The sequence below is a fragment of the Emydura macquarii genome, unplaced genomic scaffold (genome assembly GCF_026122565.2).
Source record: "Emydura macquarii macquarii isolate MOO-44397 ecotype Brisbane River unplaced genomic scaffold, CSIRO-AGI_Emac_v2 contig_767, whole genome shotgun sequence".
Classification (NCBI taxonomy): domain Eukaryota; kingdom Metazoa; phylum Chordata; order Testudines; family Chelidae; genus Emydura; species Emydura macquarii.
Window position 1 is genome coordinate 513,856 of NW_027130904.1, and position 12,747 is coordinate 526,602.

General features: G+C 40.8%; 2 protein-coding genes across 4 annotated transcripts in view; one reads left to right on the top strand and one right to left on the bottom strand.

Moving 5' to 3' along the window:
- LOC137149545 (programmed cell death 1 ligand 1-like) overlaps positions 1-5,248 on the bottom strand; it is a 30,998-nt gene extending 25,750 nt beyond the window's left edge. Inside the window, exon 1 of the mRNA XM_067543044.1 lies at positions 4,888-5,248. The gene's annotated coding sequence lies outside the window, so the exon portion shown is untranslated. The remainder of the gene's footprint in view (positions 1-4,887) is intronic.
- Positions 5,249-5,327: 79 nt separating this feature from the next.
- PLGRKT (plasminogen receptor with a C-terminal lysine) overlaps positions 5,328-12,747 on the top strand; it is a 48,775-nt gene continuing 41,355 nt past the window's right edge. The window contains exons 1-2 of one of the 3 annotated variants that reach the window (XM_067543047.1): positions 5,328-5,641; positions 6,963-7,054. In XM_067543047.1, coding sequence (XP_067399148.1) covers positions 6,974-7,054 — 81 coding nt within the window. In that variant the 5' untranslated portion in view covers positions 5,328-5,641; positions 6,963-6,973. Of the gene's footprint in view, positions 5,657-6,962; positions 7,055-12,747 lie in introns of all 3 variants that reach the window. The other 2 variants (XM_067543046.1, XM_067543048.1) reach the window with 2 other exon arrangements.

The window sequence follows — 12,747 nt, forward strand, 5'->3', positions numbered from 1 at the left end:
ATCCAAGGGATCCCTGGGTCACTGAAGTTTAACCTGCAAGACAATTTGACTGAAGTATAAATCAGCTAGAGAAATTGACATGCATTTAAACTCTGTCAAATGTTAATAATGACACTGCTGCTTTAAAGATTTTTAATCAGCAAAGCAGCGTCTTGGGGTTGTAGCAGCATTAGCTCCCTTTTAAACTCTTTTGTTATCTATTTCAGCTTCAAAAGTCAAATGGTTTATTACACCCAAGCTTTTAATTATGTTAAAATACCAAAATGCTAATCCAGACAGAATTACATAAGAACAACCACACTGGGTCAAACCAATGGTCCGTATAGTCCAGTATCCTGTCTTCCAACAGTGGTCAATACCAGGTGCTTCAGAGGGAACGAACAGAACAGATAATCATTAAGTGGACCCTTCCCCTGTAGCCCATTCCATTTTTTGATTCACCTTCACCTTTGTGTGTGATATGTATATATGAAAAGGAGTCTCTGCTTTGTTTCACACACTCCTGTTACATCCCCTTTTCTGTCATGTTGTCTAAATTCAACTCATTTTACTCACCCTGCAAATACTATATCTGTGCAAATTACATTTCCCAGTTACACCTAGTAATGAGTAATTTATTCCTGGCATATAATTTATATCACTGAAGTCAATGGAGTTACACCAGGATGAAGATGGCCCATTGTTTTTATCTATGGGAAGAAGTCTTCTTTAGTCCAAAAGCAGATATAGCCCAGAACTAGTTCAAAGGCTTCCAAATACACAATGAGCTCTTATTGGCCATTAATTTTAATGATTTTTAATTTTGGAAGTTAACCGTAAAAATCATAACCAATCTCAGGACATCTGAAGTTAGGATTTCATTTTACACATAAATACACCACTTACTTTGGCTATGTTCTCAGTTCCTGTTTGTCCTTGCCAGTAAATTAATCATGGCAGATTTCAGGGAATAGGACCAGGAAGGGACAGGAAGGACTATTCCGCTGACTCATGCTAGCACAGGTTGGCAGCTATGTTCGGAAAGAGTCCATACTATAACAGAGTTTCCGGGTTCCTAGCTGAAATGAGAAAGGAAGGAGGTCTTGCAGGGAAAACCCCTAGAAATATCCAGTTCCTGATCAAGCTGCATGCTTATGTTTGATTATTTTAAAATTGAGAATAAAGACAAAGCCCAGAAAGTGGGTGAGTTTTGGACATTAGCTCATGTCTGCTGTGTGGAGAGTGGACTCTACCTGTTCATATTAAACTTATTGTTTTTTCTGGGGGAGGGTCATGTTTCCTTTATTTATCTACCAAGCACAAACAGCAACATTTAAAAGTTTTAATCAATTTTAGCCATCTCGGGGGGGAAACATTTATCTAATTTAAAGTCTTTAGAACAAGATGAATAGAACAAAGGAGATGCCACTACTGGAAGAAATTATTCTGCATTTGGAATATGTTCTTATTTCTGATATTTTGCTACAGCATTTGTTTAGTTTTTACAGTGTTTTATTCTCTAGGGAAGCAGTTGTGCTATCTTGTGAGCAAAGAACATATAGCAGGAAATCTCTCTCTGTTATCAAGGCTGTATGCTTCTACATTGTAACTAAAATTGCTTCTTTTTCAGCTAAACAGGCACCACTCCTCCTCCTGACCAGTGTCTACCTTTGGACTCTAAATTCTTCTGCTTACAGCTAATTGACTCTTTTCAGCAGTGCATATGGAATTGTTTTAATGACATCAATTAACTTTAGTGCTCTGCTCTGCCTTATCATGCCTCCCATTCTTGTTTTCCTGATTCCTACAGACACTTTTTCTCTCTCTCCCTCTCCTCTTCACTATGCTTGTATCTATCTCACTTTTCTGCCCTGCCCCACATCTGTCCAAAATCTTCTCTGTCTTAGGGTGTTGTACAGTATTCCATCACCATCGTATATGAGTGCCTTCCACGTGCCCTCCCACAAAAGATGAATTGCCTTGGATTTTATGCAGTTAAAATAAATATGTAAAAATAATCAGATGCTTCACTGCCCATTATCTTCATTTAGTGACCCACTCTATTATTTGTTGGTATCATATTATATCTTGTCTACAAGATACTGCAAAGGGATCCTCAAGGATGCACATCTTTAGTCCCACATAAAATTTCATTGAAGTGAAGAGGATTTTGCAGAAACCAGTCCTTTTGTGGGATCAGAGACAAAGGGCCCAGTTTTGCAGACACATATGCATGTATCTCATTTCCTTCAATGGGACTTCTAATGTAGATCAAATAACTCACTTGCAAAACTATAGGTTCTGATCCTGACAGTGCCTAAGGCCCTCATCCCACAAGCATTAAGACTTATAAATAGCTCAATTACAGTCAATAGAACTATTCTTGTGCAGAAGGTAAACATGTGCAAGTCTCTACAGGACTGGGGGCCAAAGATCATAATCTGTTTGGGAGTAGGGATTATGTCCTTACATTTAACTGCAGAGTGCCTACTTCTGGGCATTGTATAAATAATAGATGTAGCTGGTCAAAAAGTCATTTAAAAAGTCAAGATTTTTTTTTTAAAAACCCAAAAATGTTTAGAAGTTTTTTAGAAGTTTTTGGGCAGACCTGAGTTAAAAAAATATTCACGATCTATTTATTTATTTTAAAACAAAATTGTGCAGTTTTTCCTTTGTTTACTCCTTTTTGCTTCCTTTTTTCCTTTTTCCATTCTGCCGTAGGAAAGGTGTTGAGTGATGGGGGACAAGAAAAAAAGGAGAAGGAAAAAAACAATTAAAAAGTTTGGTTTTTGGGTAAAAATGAAAATTGTTAAAAAATGAAATTTTTGTTAAATTTTGGTTTTTGTAAAAAAGACCAGTTTTTGACAGAAACAGTCCTTGTTTGAAAATTTTGATAGCTCTATTTATAAATAAGAACAAGCATAACTGATAAGCCCAGAAAGTAGCAGTGCAAGTTTCTGAAAATGATCTGATAATGTGTCTAAATTCTGAACTAAAAAGACCAGGTCCATAAATTAGACAACTCTTGTCCTGTGAGCTGAGACCTCATGGATCCACTGAGCTTTGATTTGTACTCTCATAGCCTGCTGCCAGAAAAGGTAACTAAATACTCAGTAATACAAAAAGAGGTGTCTTTGGGATGCTATAATCATTTCTATGTGTTTAAAGAACAAATAGACAGTCCCAAAAAGCGTGGAGACAAAAATTATTCTGTGACTATATTCACAAATTTAAAAAAAAAATAACACTTAAAACCCCCTAGATTAATTGTGTTTTATATATAATCTTTGCCATTCCAGGCATGGAACTAATCTGATATATTACAAAATGCAGTATCAAGCAGCAAGTTATCAACCAGCAAGCTTATATAACTTGATTATATAATTGTATAATTGACTATACAGTAGATGCTTGTTTGCAGCAACAGCTTGTAAGAACAACCGCTGCTTACGAGCAACATTTCCTCTGGTAACATTTTCCCTATTGTACTACAGTGAATTGTTGTCACTCCCCAAAACAGCAACAGCCGCTTAAGAGCAATGTAGCAAAAGATGTTGCTACTAATGAGCATCTACTGTAGTAAATAATTAACACATTCACATTGTTTTCTTTGTTGATTTATACTTCGTGATTAATTGTTATACAAGATCTGGGCTGCAACCCTGCAAAGTCTTACTCACATGCTGAACTTTAAGCATGTGAGTAAGTCCCATTGAGTTAATTGGGACTATTTACATATTCAGAATTGAGCATTTGTGTAAGTCATTACAGGGCTAGAGCCTTAATTTTGTGTGTTTTAAATATTTGTACAGTTCTTAGAATCAGCATTTTTAAAAAGTTAATAAATTCATCCAATAATTATATATAAATGTATTGTATGAAGTTGCTTGAAATGCATAATCCTCAATTTTAAAAGAAAATATGCTATAGATATAGTCTTAGTTGTATAGAACTGTATGACATAGGACGTTTACTTGAGGTTAACTGACAAAAAACACATGTATAGTTTTGTATGAACATAAATCAGATGGTAGATCAGCAAAGGTTGCTGCATGAAAACAGGCAATTTTTTCCTTCGCTCTCTAAAGGACTGTTCCAACTTCCATTAAATGAATAGAAAGACCTCATCACTGACTTCAATGGGAGCTGGATTGCATTCTAAAAGATTTGTTGTGTTTCGTTTATAGATTTTTTAATTCTCTGTGCATTATAGGAACAGTTTATGAGCTAATTTTTAAAAAATAAAATCACAATGCAACTGGGTTCCAAAAGTTAGGCTCCTAAATCTATACTGAATCTATACTATAAATTTAAGTAACCTGATTTTCAGAAGTGCTGAACACCCATAAGTCCCACGAAAGCCTATGGGAGTTGCAGGTTTTCATCATCTTTGAAAAGCAGGCCACTTTTATTTTAGTGCCTCAGTATGGATTTAGGCACATTCAGATTTGAAATTTCTGGCCTCTTGTCTTTTTAGGCTTTGCTGATGCCATTCCTTATTGGTAGTATGTTTGGCCATAATGTTTCTTTGCCTTCTGAGTCTCTAGGACTCCTGCAATTTTATCATGGGTCACGCATTATTTGACGTTGTGCTTAAAGCCCCAGCTCCTGGAGATAAGTGATTATGTGAGTATCTCAGCTTTCATTTGAATAAAGTAAGTTTCTAGCCCTCATGGTTATAGAGAAAAGGTTGAAAACCTCCCCAGAGTATGCCCCAAAGGTCCAGAAACCAGAAGGCAAATAAGAAGAACCCAAAATGTATTAAAAACAAACCAAACCATCATGACCTTGATGCTAAGGTTGCCAACATTGTATTTCAGAAATAAGGGACTGTTCTCTTAGCACCCCCATCCCTCCCCCCATTATTGTTATCATTATCACTAATAATAATAAGCAGTATTCACCTACTTTCAGCAGTGGTATTTCTTGCTGTTTTTTGGAGCACTCAGCAACTCCCCATCTTATTGTACGGAGATGAAAATACAAGGGATGTCCCTTGTAATAAGGGACTGTCAGCAACCCCATGCCCATCTTTAGATTTTTAGGGCCTGTTTCCTGCTTTTGGAACATTTACGATTGGCCATGCTGATCGCCTTCATTTTGAAAGGACTCCAGGAGTTGAGGTTTTCCCCATAAGCTCAAGGAAACTGGCAGTGTTATTGTCAGAGCTGGGGGATGAAGGGGGGACCTGGCCCAACTGCCTGTCCTCCCAATCCCGAGGCAGGAGAGGCCCAGCACCGGGAAGGCGCTGGCTGACCGCGGTATCCTTTTAGCCTAACAGCGCACTGGCCCTTTAAATTCTCAGCGGCGCAGAGGGCACCACCCGCGGCGCCTGTGCGACAGGAGAAACCCAGGGCAGCTCACTTGTTGGCCACGCGCAGAGGGCGAGTGGTGACCCCGCCGGAGCGCGGCTCAGCCTGGCCCACCACCAACCTTCCCGAAAGTCAGACAGACCGCGAGGAAAACAGGGGGGGAGGCGTCCTCAACGACTCTGTCCAGAGCCCGGCGGCAGCGACCTCCTGCCTTCCCGAGACCGGCGGCTGCACTGCCCCCTCCGGCGGTGAGAGGGGGGAGAGACGGAAGGCGGGTAGTTGGATGGGGGGCGGAGAGGAGGTCGCTGCGCTGCGCTGCGCTGCTTGAAGGGATGCTGAAGGGGGCTCGTGTAAGCTGAGTTGTGGTGAGGGGAGCTGGGGAGTTTGGGGGGCTGGGTAGTAGTGAGGGGGGGGGCGGAAGGGATTGGGGGGCGGGTAGTAGGCTGAGTAGTGGTGAGAAGGGCTGGAGGAAGTAGGGGTGAGGGTTGAGTAGAGGTGGAGGGCCTGGGGTCTCCGATGTTCATTGGGGTGGGGAGGGCAATAAACATTGCAGGCAGAGCCCCCACATTGGGGGGGAGGGGAGGAGAAGGGTACAACCCCCATTACCATAAGAAAAACATTTTCGTGGCTCATGAGATTGTATGGGATGAGGGATTGTGGTATGTGTATGGAAGGGGCCCGTGTTACAAGCTTGTACTGGTCCTGAAAATATGATGCTTGGGCCCTGATTGTAGGGAGATGATGTATAAGTGGAGGGCAGGGATTGGGCAGTACTGCAGTAGGAAATCATGTCAGCCAACCTGCATCCCCAATTTTGTACTAACCAGATCTGTCCCAACCCCAAGCTAACAAGCGAGAGAATAAAATCCTACCCAAGGAACATTAGTAGGCAGGCACGTGTTTTAAGCAGGCAGGCTGGTAATCAGAGGCTGGGGGGAGCTATTGGTCTCTCACAGGTTGTGTTGCCCGTTTTATTCAAAAAGTTTCTGTTTGAACAAGTTGCGGACAAAGAATCCTGTGGGAACAAAAGCAAGCAGAGAAGGGCTCTTAGAGGAACTATTACATTATTATTGCATGAAGCAGCTTTCCACTTCTGTGGGAAACAGGAATCATTGAAACAAAAATCACCAAAAGTCTTGAAATAATAATGTGTCTTTTCTCAACATCTCTTTCCCTGGCTGTTGTGGACAGGGATCTTGGTGGTGATGTTTTGAAAAATAATGTTATAAAACAGCAATTTCATAGCTGATGGAAAGTAAAGGGAAACAAAATGTCATTCATATCCCTGTCCTTCAAACTTCTATATCTCCTTCATTCAAATCCTTTCTAAAAACCCAATTCCATGTTACTCAAGTGAATTGAGTTTTCTTGTCATAATTTTAATGAGTCCATCAAGTTGACATCTGATTACTGCAGCCTCTCATTTTCCTTAAAATGCACTCCACCCCTAACCAGTGTTTGCCACTCCTCTCTAACTGTAGACATGATACAATAAGCTATAAAAACTTTTGGGAATTGGGGGTTAGCATAGAGTTCTTATTAACTGAGTCTAAGCTATTAAGTTTTTTTTATTGTTTACTTTGAATGTCTTTCTCACAGTAGTAACATCAGATGTTGTGGTCAGTGTTTAACACCTTTTTAAATCTACTTTTATACTTTTATGTTCTACAGTTTAGATCAAAATGGGATTCATCTTTTCAAAATCTGTGAATGAAAGCCTGAAGAGTCAACAGGAGTTCATGCTCATGAACTCTCGACTTCAGGTAAGCATGTGTTGTACAGAATCAAGAAAAGCTACTGATTTTTCTCCTGTTTGGAAAAGCTATCTCTTAAAGCTTCAAAGCATGGAGGTGTGGTTTTTTTGGATAATGCTACATGATTCTATTGGTTTAACATGTTTATACATAGGGAAATTTTATAGAAAAAATAGTATCTTTCATCAGATAAATCCAGTTACACCTTTGTGAGGTAGGTATTATCCCCATTTTACAGATGGGAACTGAGGTACAGAGATTAAATGATTTATTCTGGATGGTTCCTAAAAATCCAACCCTGTAATCCCACTGAGCTCAATGAGGCTACTCTTGTGTAAAGTTAGTCATATGTTTAAGTGAGCCAGAAGCAGAGATACTAATAAAATCTGATGCTCTGCTCTAACTACTAGATTCCAAAAGTTAAAATAAAAATATATATTTAAATTCTTCTCCCCCATACATAGTCTCCAGTTAAAACTGGCTTTTCAGGTTTGTCAGTTGTAGTAATTCAGAGGAAATAACAAGGTTATAACGTTTCTGTCTTTTCCCTGGTTATGGAGCCAGGCTGATAAAGAGTAAAGGTTAGGTAGACTATGCTGGATGACCTATTCTTCAGTTTCTCATTATTTATTTTATTAGAATGTTGCATAATGGAGATGTGGAAGACTGCTCTTGACACTGAAATCCAGAAGTTAGCAATAGAATTTACTCTCATTCTTATCCAGGCAGCAAGGTAGTCGTCTGATGTGTTGTCAAGTATTTTGTGACTTCTCATGACGTGTCTACACTGCTCAGCAGTTTGAGTTACTAGTGTGGATTGTAGCCTGCACCAAAGTGCTGCACTTTAACTTCGTTGTGTAGGTGCTGCAGTTCATACCCCATAGTCCGAACTGCAGGGCAGTGTAGACATATCTCTGACTTCTCAGTTTGTTATAAGTCAGTGGGGAGCATAAGGTTTAATCTAAATTTTTCTGTACACTTCTGAAGTTGAAATAAAATACATGTAACTTAAAATACAGCTTTCATTACGAAGCTGAATGAATTTTACACTTAAATTGCCAGCAGATGGCATATTTTAGCTTTTGGAAGTATTGAAGAGAAGTAGATTTTACAGGATCTAATGTTTAAATTGAACTCATTGTTTAGAGAAGACATTTGTATCATCTGAAATTGGAAAAAAATGGTAGCATGAGAAGAATGTGCTGCAGTCTTATAGCAAAAGTTGAGAGTAATTACAATCTGGCTAATGAAGAACGTGCTGGGCTAAATCATTTTATTTTTCTCCCCTTCCAAGTATACTGAAGTTTTGAATGTACACACAATATGTACTTGCAACTTTTATGTATGTCCGTCTTTTCCTTCCTAAACATTATTTTCTGATAATAGTACATCTGATTTTAACTAGTTCTGTTTCTCCGGAGGGAAAGTGCCAACTTATGTATGATATGTAGGTATAGCTGGATTTTTTTTGCACTTTGTGATGGAAATTGTGATTGGAAATTCTTAGAAAAGGATTATGGTTGCTTTCCTACAATCACTTAACACTTTCCAATTCCTCAAATCCATTGTTACCCAGAATACATTTTCATCTTTTGTTGTTTTTAGGTCAGGAGAAAAGAATGTGAAAACTTATTACACAAGAGAACATTTCTCAAAGCAATCTTCCTTATCTCACAACAATGTAAGATGGCTGAATAACTGAAAACCCTTGATGTTGTCTTACACAGACACAAACATAGGAGTAGTTTGTCACTTCTCCCCACTTCCTCAGAAAACCTATCATTCACTTAAATACCTGAAGCTTCTTCACTAAGGAATATACTGTATTTGCCCAGACAGCTTTGAAGAGCATCCAAGCATACTTGATTTAAAATGCCTAGTTCAAGGCAGTATCAGAAAGCAACTGCTAAAGTACTGTTAATAGTTTAGTAAGGAGCAGTTGGAAGACCAGGCAGAAAACCAAAACAATGGCTATAGATTAGCAACCTCACAACAAACCCTTGAGGGGGAGGAGGCAGTAATTCCAAGAATGTTCCAGTTCCAGGTTGCAAACTGAAATTACACAGCTTTTTGATAAGGCTGGGTGTCTAGGGATCAAAGGGACACAAAGACCGAGATCCACAAAGCTACTTAGATGCCCAAGTCTTAATTTTAGGAACCACTACGATCCACAAAACTCTTGCTCAGCTGCACCTAATTCTATACTCACTTGGTGCCTACATTTTTAGGGTAAACATTTCCTAGGCACCTGTGTTTCAGCCTGTGAACATGTGCACCGCTGTCACAAACTAGGTATCAGGACACCTATCTCCCACCTAAGGCCCAGAGTGCTCTACAAACTGGTGGAAAATAGGCACAGGGGCGCTTGTCTTGCATTTTGGGCCAGATCAAGTAGAAGTACTCAGAGGTTACCTGCTCATGTAAGTCCCTTTATGGATCTGGGCCTGAATAGTTAAAAGGACACACTAGAGAGTGTTTGGTGGGAGTTGATTGCTGTTCCTGATGAGAGCAGACTAATGAAACACAGACAGGTTCTGCAAGAGAGTCTGAAAGCAGTTGGACCCTTCCCTGGCTCCCTGGAAATTGTAAATCTTAGGGAACAACAGCAGTGTTTGGATTAAGATTTTTTTTCCCCTCTGAAAAGCTTTTGAACTAAATAAATAATATTTTGCTGCCAGAAGAATGCCTGGTGACTAGAAATTGTCATAGTTCCTGGAAGGGACAGAACTACAGGTACTGAACCTAAGTTGACCTGCTGAGGTAATCATGACTGGTATACAGGGGATTGCAGCCTAGGCCCTGGTCTGAGTGTGGGAGAGTTGTCTGATTCCATCCAAAGTCAGGTGACCACTCAAGGCATGAGACCAGGTCATAGAGACTGGTGTGTATGTCAGAGGTGCAGTTAGTGTGGTAACTGTGACAGCTGTCACTCACTGTTTGTATAGTGCTTAGTGCAGTGAGGCCCTGACTTGACTGAGGCCTCTAGACGCTACAGCAATAGAAGTCAATAACAGCTGGTAGAACCTACATATTTATATAAAACATCTGAACAGGGCTAGCCATTTCCTGAGCATCCTCTTCTGGCCAGGAGTGGATGTGTAGCACCCTGCCTCAGTTTCTCCTTCACTCAGGCACCTCAATAACTCCACAGAGGGGTTCATCTAATAACATTCCTTCTTACAGTCTGGTTTATTAACATAAAATGAACTAAAACATAAAGGTTCTTCTGGCCCACTCTCTCACTGTGCACAGTCTCCCTGCTTTGGTCTAAGCACCTTCAAGTTTCCCAGGCTCTGCTCAGTCACTTCTCTTAACCCACCCTGGGCAAATTTAAACACTGCCTGCACTCTTCTGAATATTCACTCTGAGGCGTTCCTACCTGAAATCTTTTCTTTCCCAGGGAGAATCCATTATTATCTCAGTGCTGTCTGTTTTCCAGCTTTTACAGGTCAGCAGGCAAACCCCTTTGCTGCTTCCCTGGCCCTCAGCCTTCATCAGCCATTTGGTTCAAACTCTTGTCTCCAGTCAAAGATCTCCTACAGGAGCCTTCTGCTCTCTGCAGCCTCTACCACAGCTTCCTCTTCCCCTTTGGCTCTTTATAGAGGCCATCTGTCAGATACAATCAAAAGGCAGTTAATGAGGCATAGAATAATGCTTTCTATGATGAGGTGACTGGCTCTGTGGATGTAGGGAAGGCGGTGGATGTGATATACCTTGACTTTAGCAAAGCTTTTGATACTGTCTCTCACAGTATTCTTATCAGCAAGTTAAAGAAGTATGGGTTGGATGAATGGACTATAAAATGGATAGAGAACTGGCTAGAGCATAGGGCTCAACGAGTAGTGATCAATGGCTCCATGTCTAGCTGGCAACCGGTCACAAGCGGAGTTCCCCAGGGGTCGGTCCTGGGGCCGGTTTTGTTCAACATCTTTATTAATGATCTGGAGGATGGGGTAGATTGCACCCTCAGCAAGTTTGCGGACGACACTAAGCTGGGGGAGTGGTAGATACCCTGCAAGGTAGGGATAGGATACAGAGTGACCTAAACAAACTGGAGGATTGGGCCAAAAGAAATCTCCTGAGGTTCAACAAAGATAAGTGCAGAGTCCTCCACTTAGGAAGGAAGAATCCCATGCACAGCTATAGACTGGGGACCAACGAACTGGGCAGCAGCTCTGCAGAAAGGGACCTGGGGGTAACGGTGGATAAAAAGCTGGATATGAGTCAGCAGTGTGCCCTGGTTGTCAAGAAGGCTAATGGCATATTGGGCTGCATTAGGAGGGGCAATGCCAGCAGGTCACGGGAAGTGATTATTCCCCTCTATTTGGCATTGGTGAGGCCGCATTTAGAATATTGTGTCCAGTTTTGGGCCCCCCACTACAAAAAGGATGTGGACAAGTTGGAGAGAGTGCAGTGGAGGGCAACCAAAATGATTAGGGGGCTGGAGCACAGGACTTATGAGGAGAGGCTGAGGGAACTGGGCTTGTTTAGTCTGCAAAAGAGAAGAGTGAGGGGGGATTTGATAGCGGCCTTTAACTACCTGAAAGGGGCTTCCAGGGAGGATGGGGCTAGGCTGTTCTCGGTGGTGGCAGATGACCGAACAAGTAGCAACGGTCTCAAGTTGCAGGGCGGGAGGTCTAGGTTGGACATTAGGAAAAAGTTTTTTACTAGGAGGGTGGTGAAGCACTGGAATAGGTTAACTAGGGAGGTGGTGGAATCTCCATCCTTAGAGGTTTTTAAGCTGAGGCTTGACAAAGCCCTGGTTGGGATGATATAGCTGAGGTTAGTCCTGCTTTGAGCAAGGGATTGGACTAGATGACCTCCTGAGGTCCCTTCCAACTCTTATATTCTATGATTCTATGATTCTAAGGGCTAAACAAGTTTCCTCTTAAGGGGCCCAGTCCACCCTGTGATATACATTCACATTCTTCACAGCTTCCTTCTTTATCAAGTTCGATAATAAATCTATTTATATTAACATACTATACCACAGACTATGCTCTCGAGCTCACAAAAATAAAAAAGTTAGTAATTAAACTTCAGCCTCAGTATTTGTTAATAAATAGTTAGCTTGGATTAGGGTTGTTTTAGTTTGCACAAGTGACCCACCAGTCCCTGGTTGGCCCCAAAATAGAGGAGCACAAGGGTAGCATGCCTTTCCTTCCCCACTCTGTTCTTGAGCCAAGTGGAACTCAGCCAGAAGAGAGAGTTGAGGCCCCAAAAGTTTTGTCTTGCTGCTGTTTGTAAAATAATGAAGGCTGGGCTATCAGGCTGCCTTGTTCTGGAGGACTCGCTGCTTGTTTGTGTTATGCATTGATATGTGTCTCCAGAGCTAAATATCCATCTCGAATCTAGTCAAAAGGGTTCCCAACAAAAAACTATTATTGAGGTTTCACTTAATCATATCCTTGCTGCTTGAGGGATCACACATGAATATCTTCCTTAAAATTATCAGATTTATAGCTAACCTATATAATGGTTTTGCTTTACCTTAAAATTTGAATATGTAGAAGAAAGAATCCAGGTCTTCGAACATATAGAAGACATTTTATAATGTTTATAAGTAGGGAAAACAAAATGCTATACCAGCACCATATGCATGACTATAATGGAGTACCTTCCACAGTTGCTACGTTTTCAGTGCCTTCTGTTCTATCTAGGTTTTTATACAACAACATTGTGTCTTAGCATCTAGGGTTTAC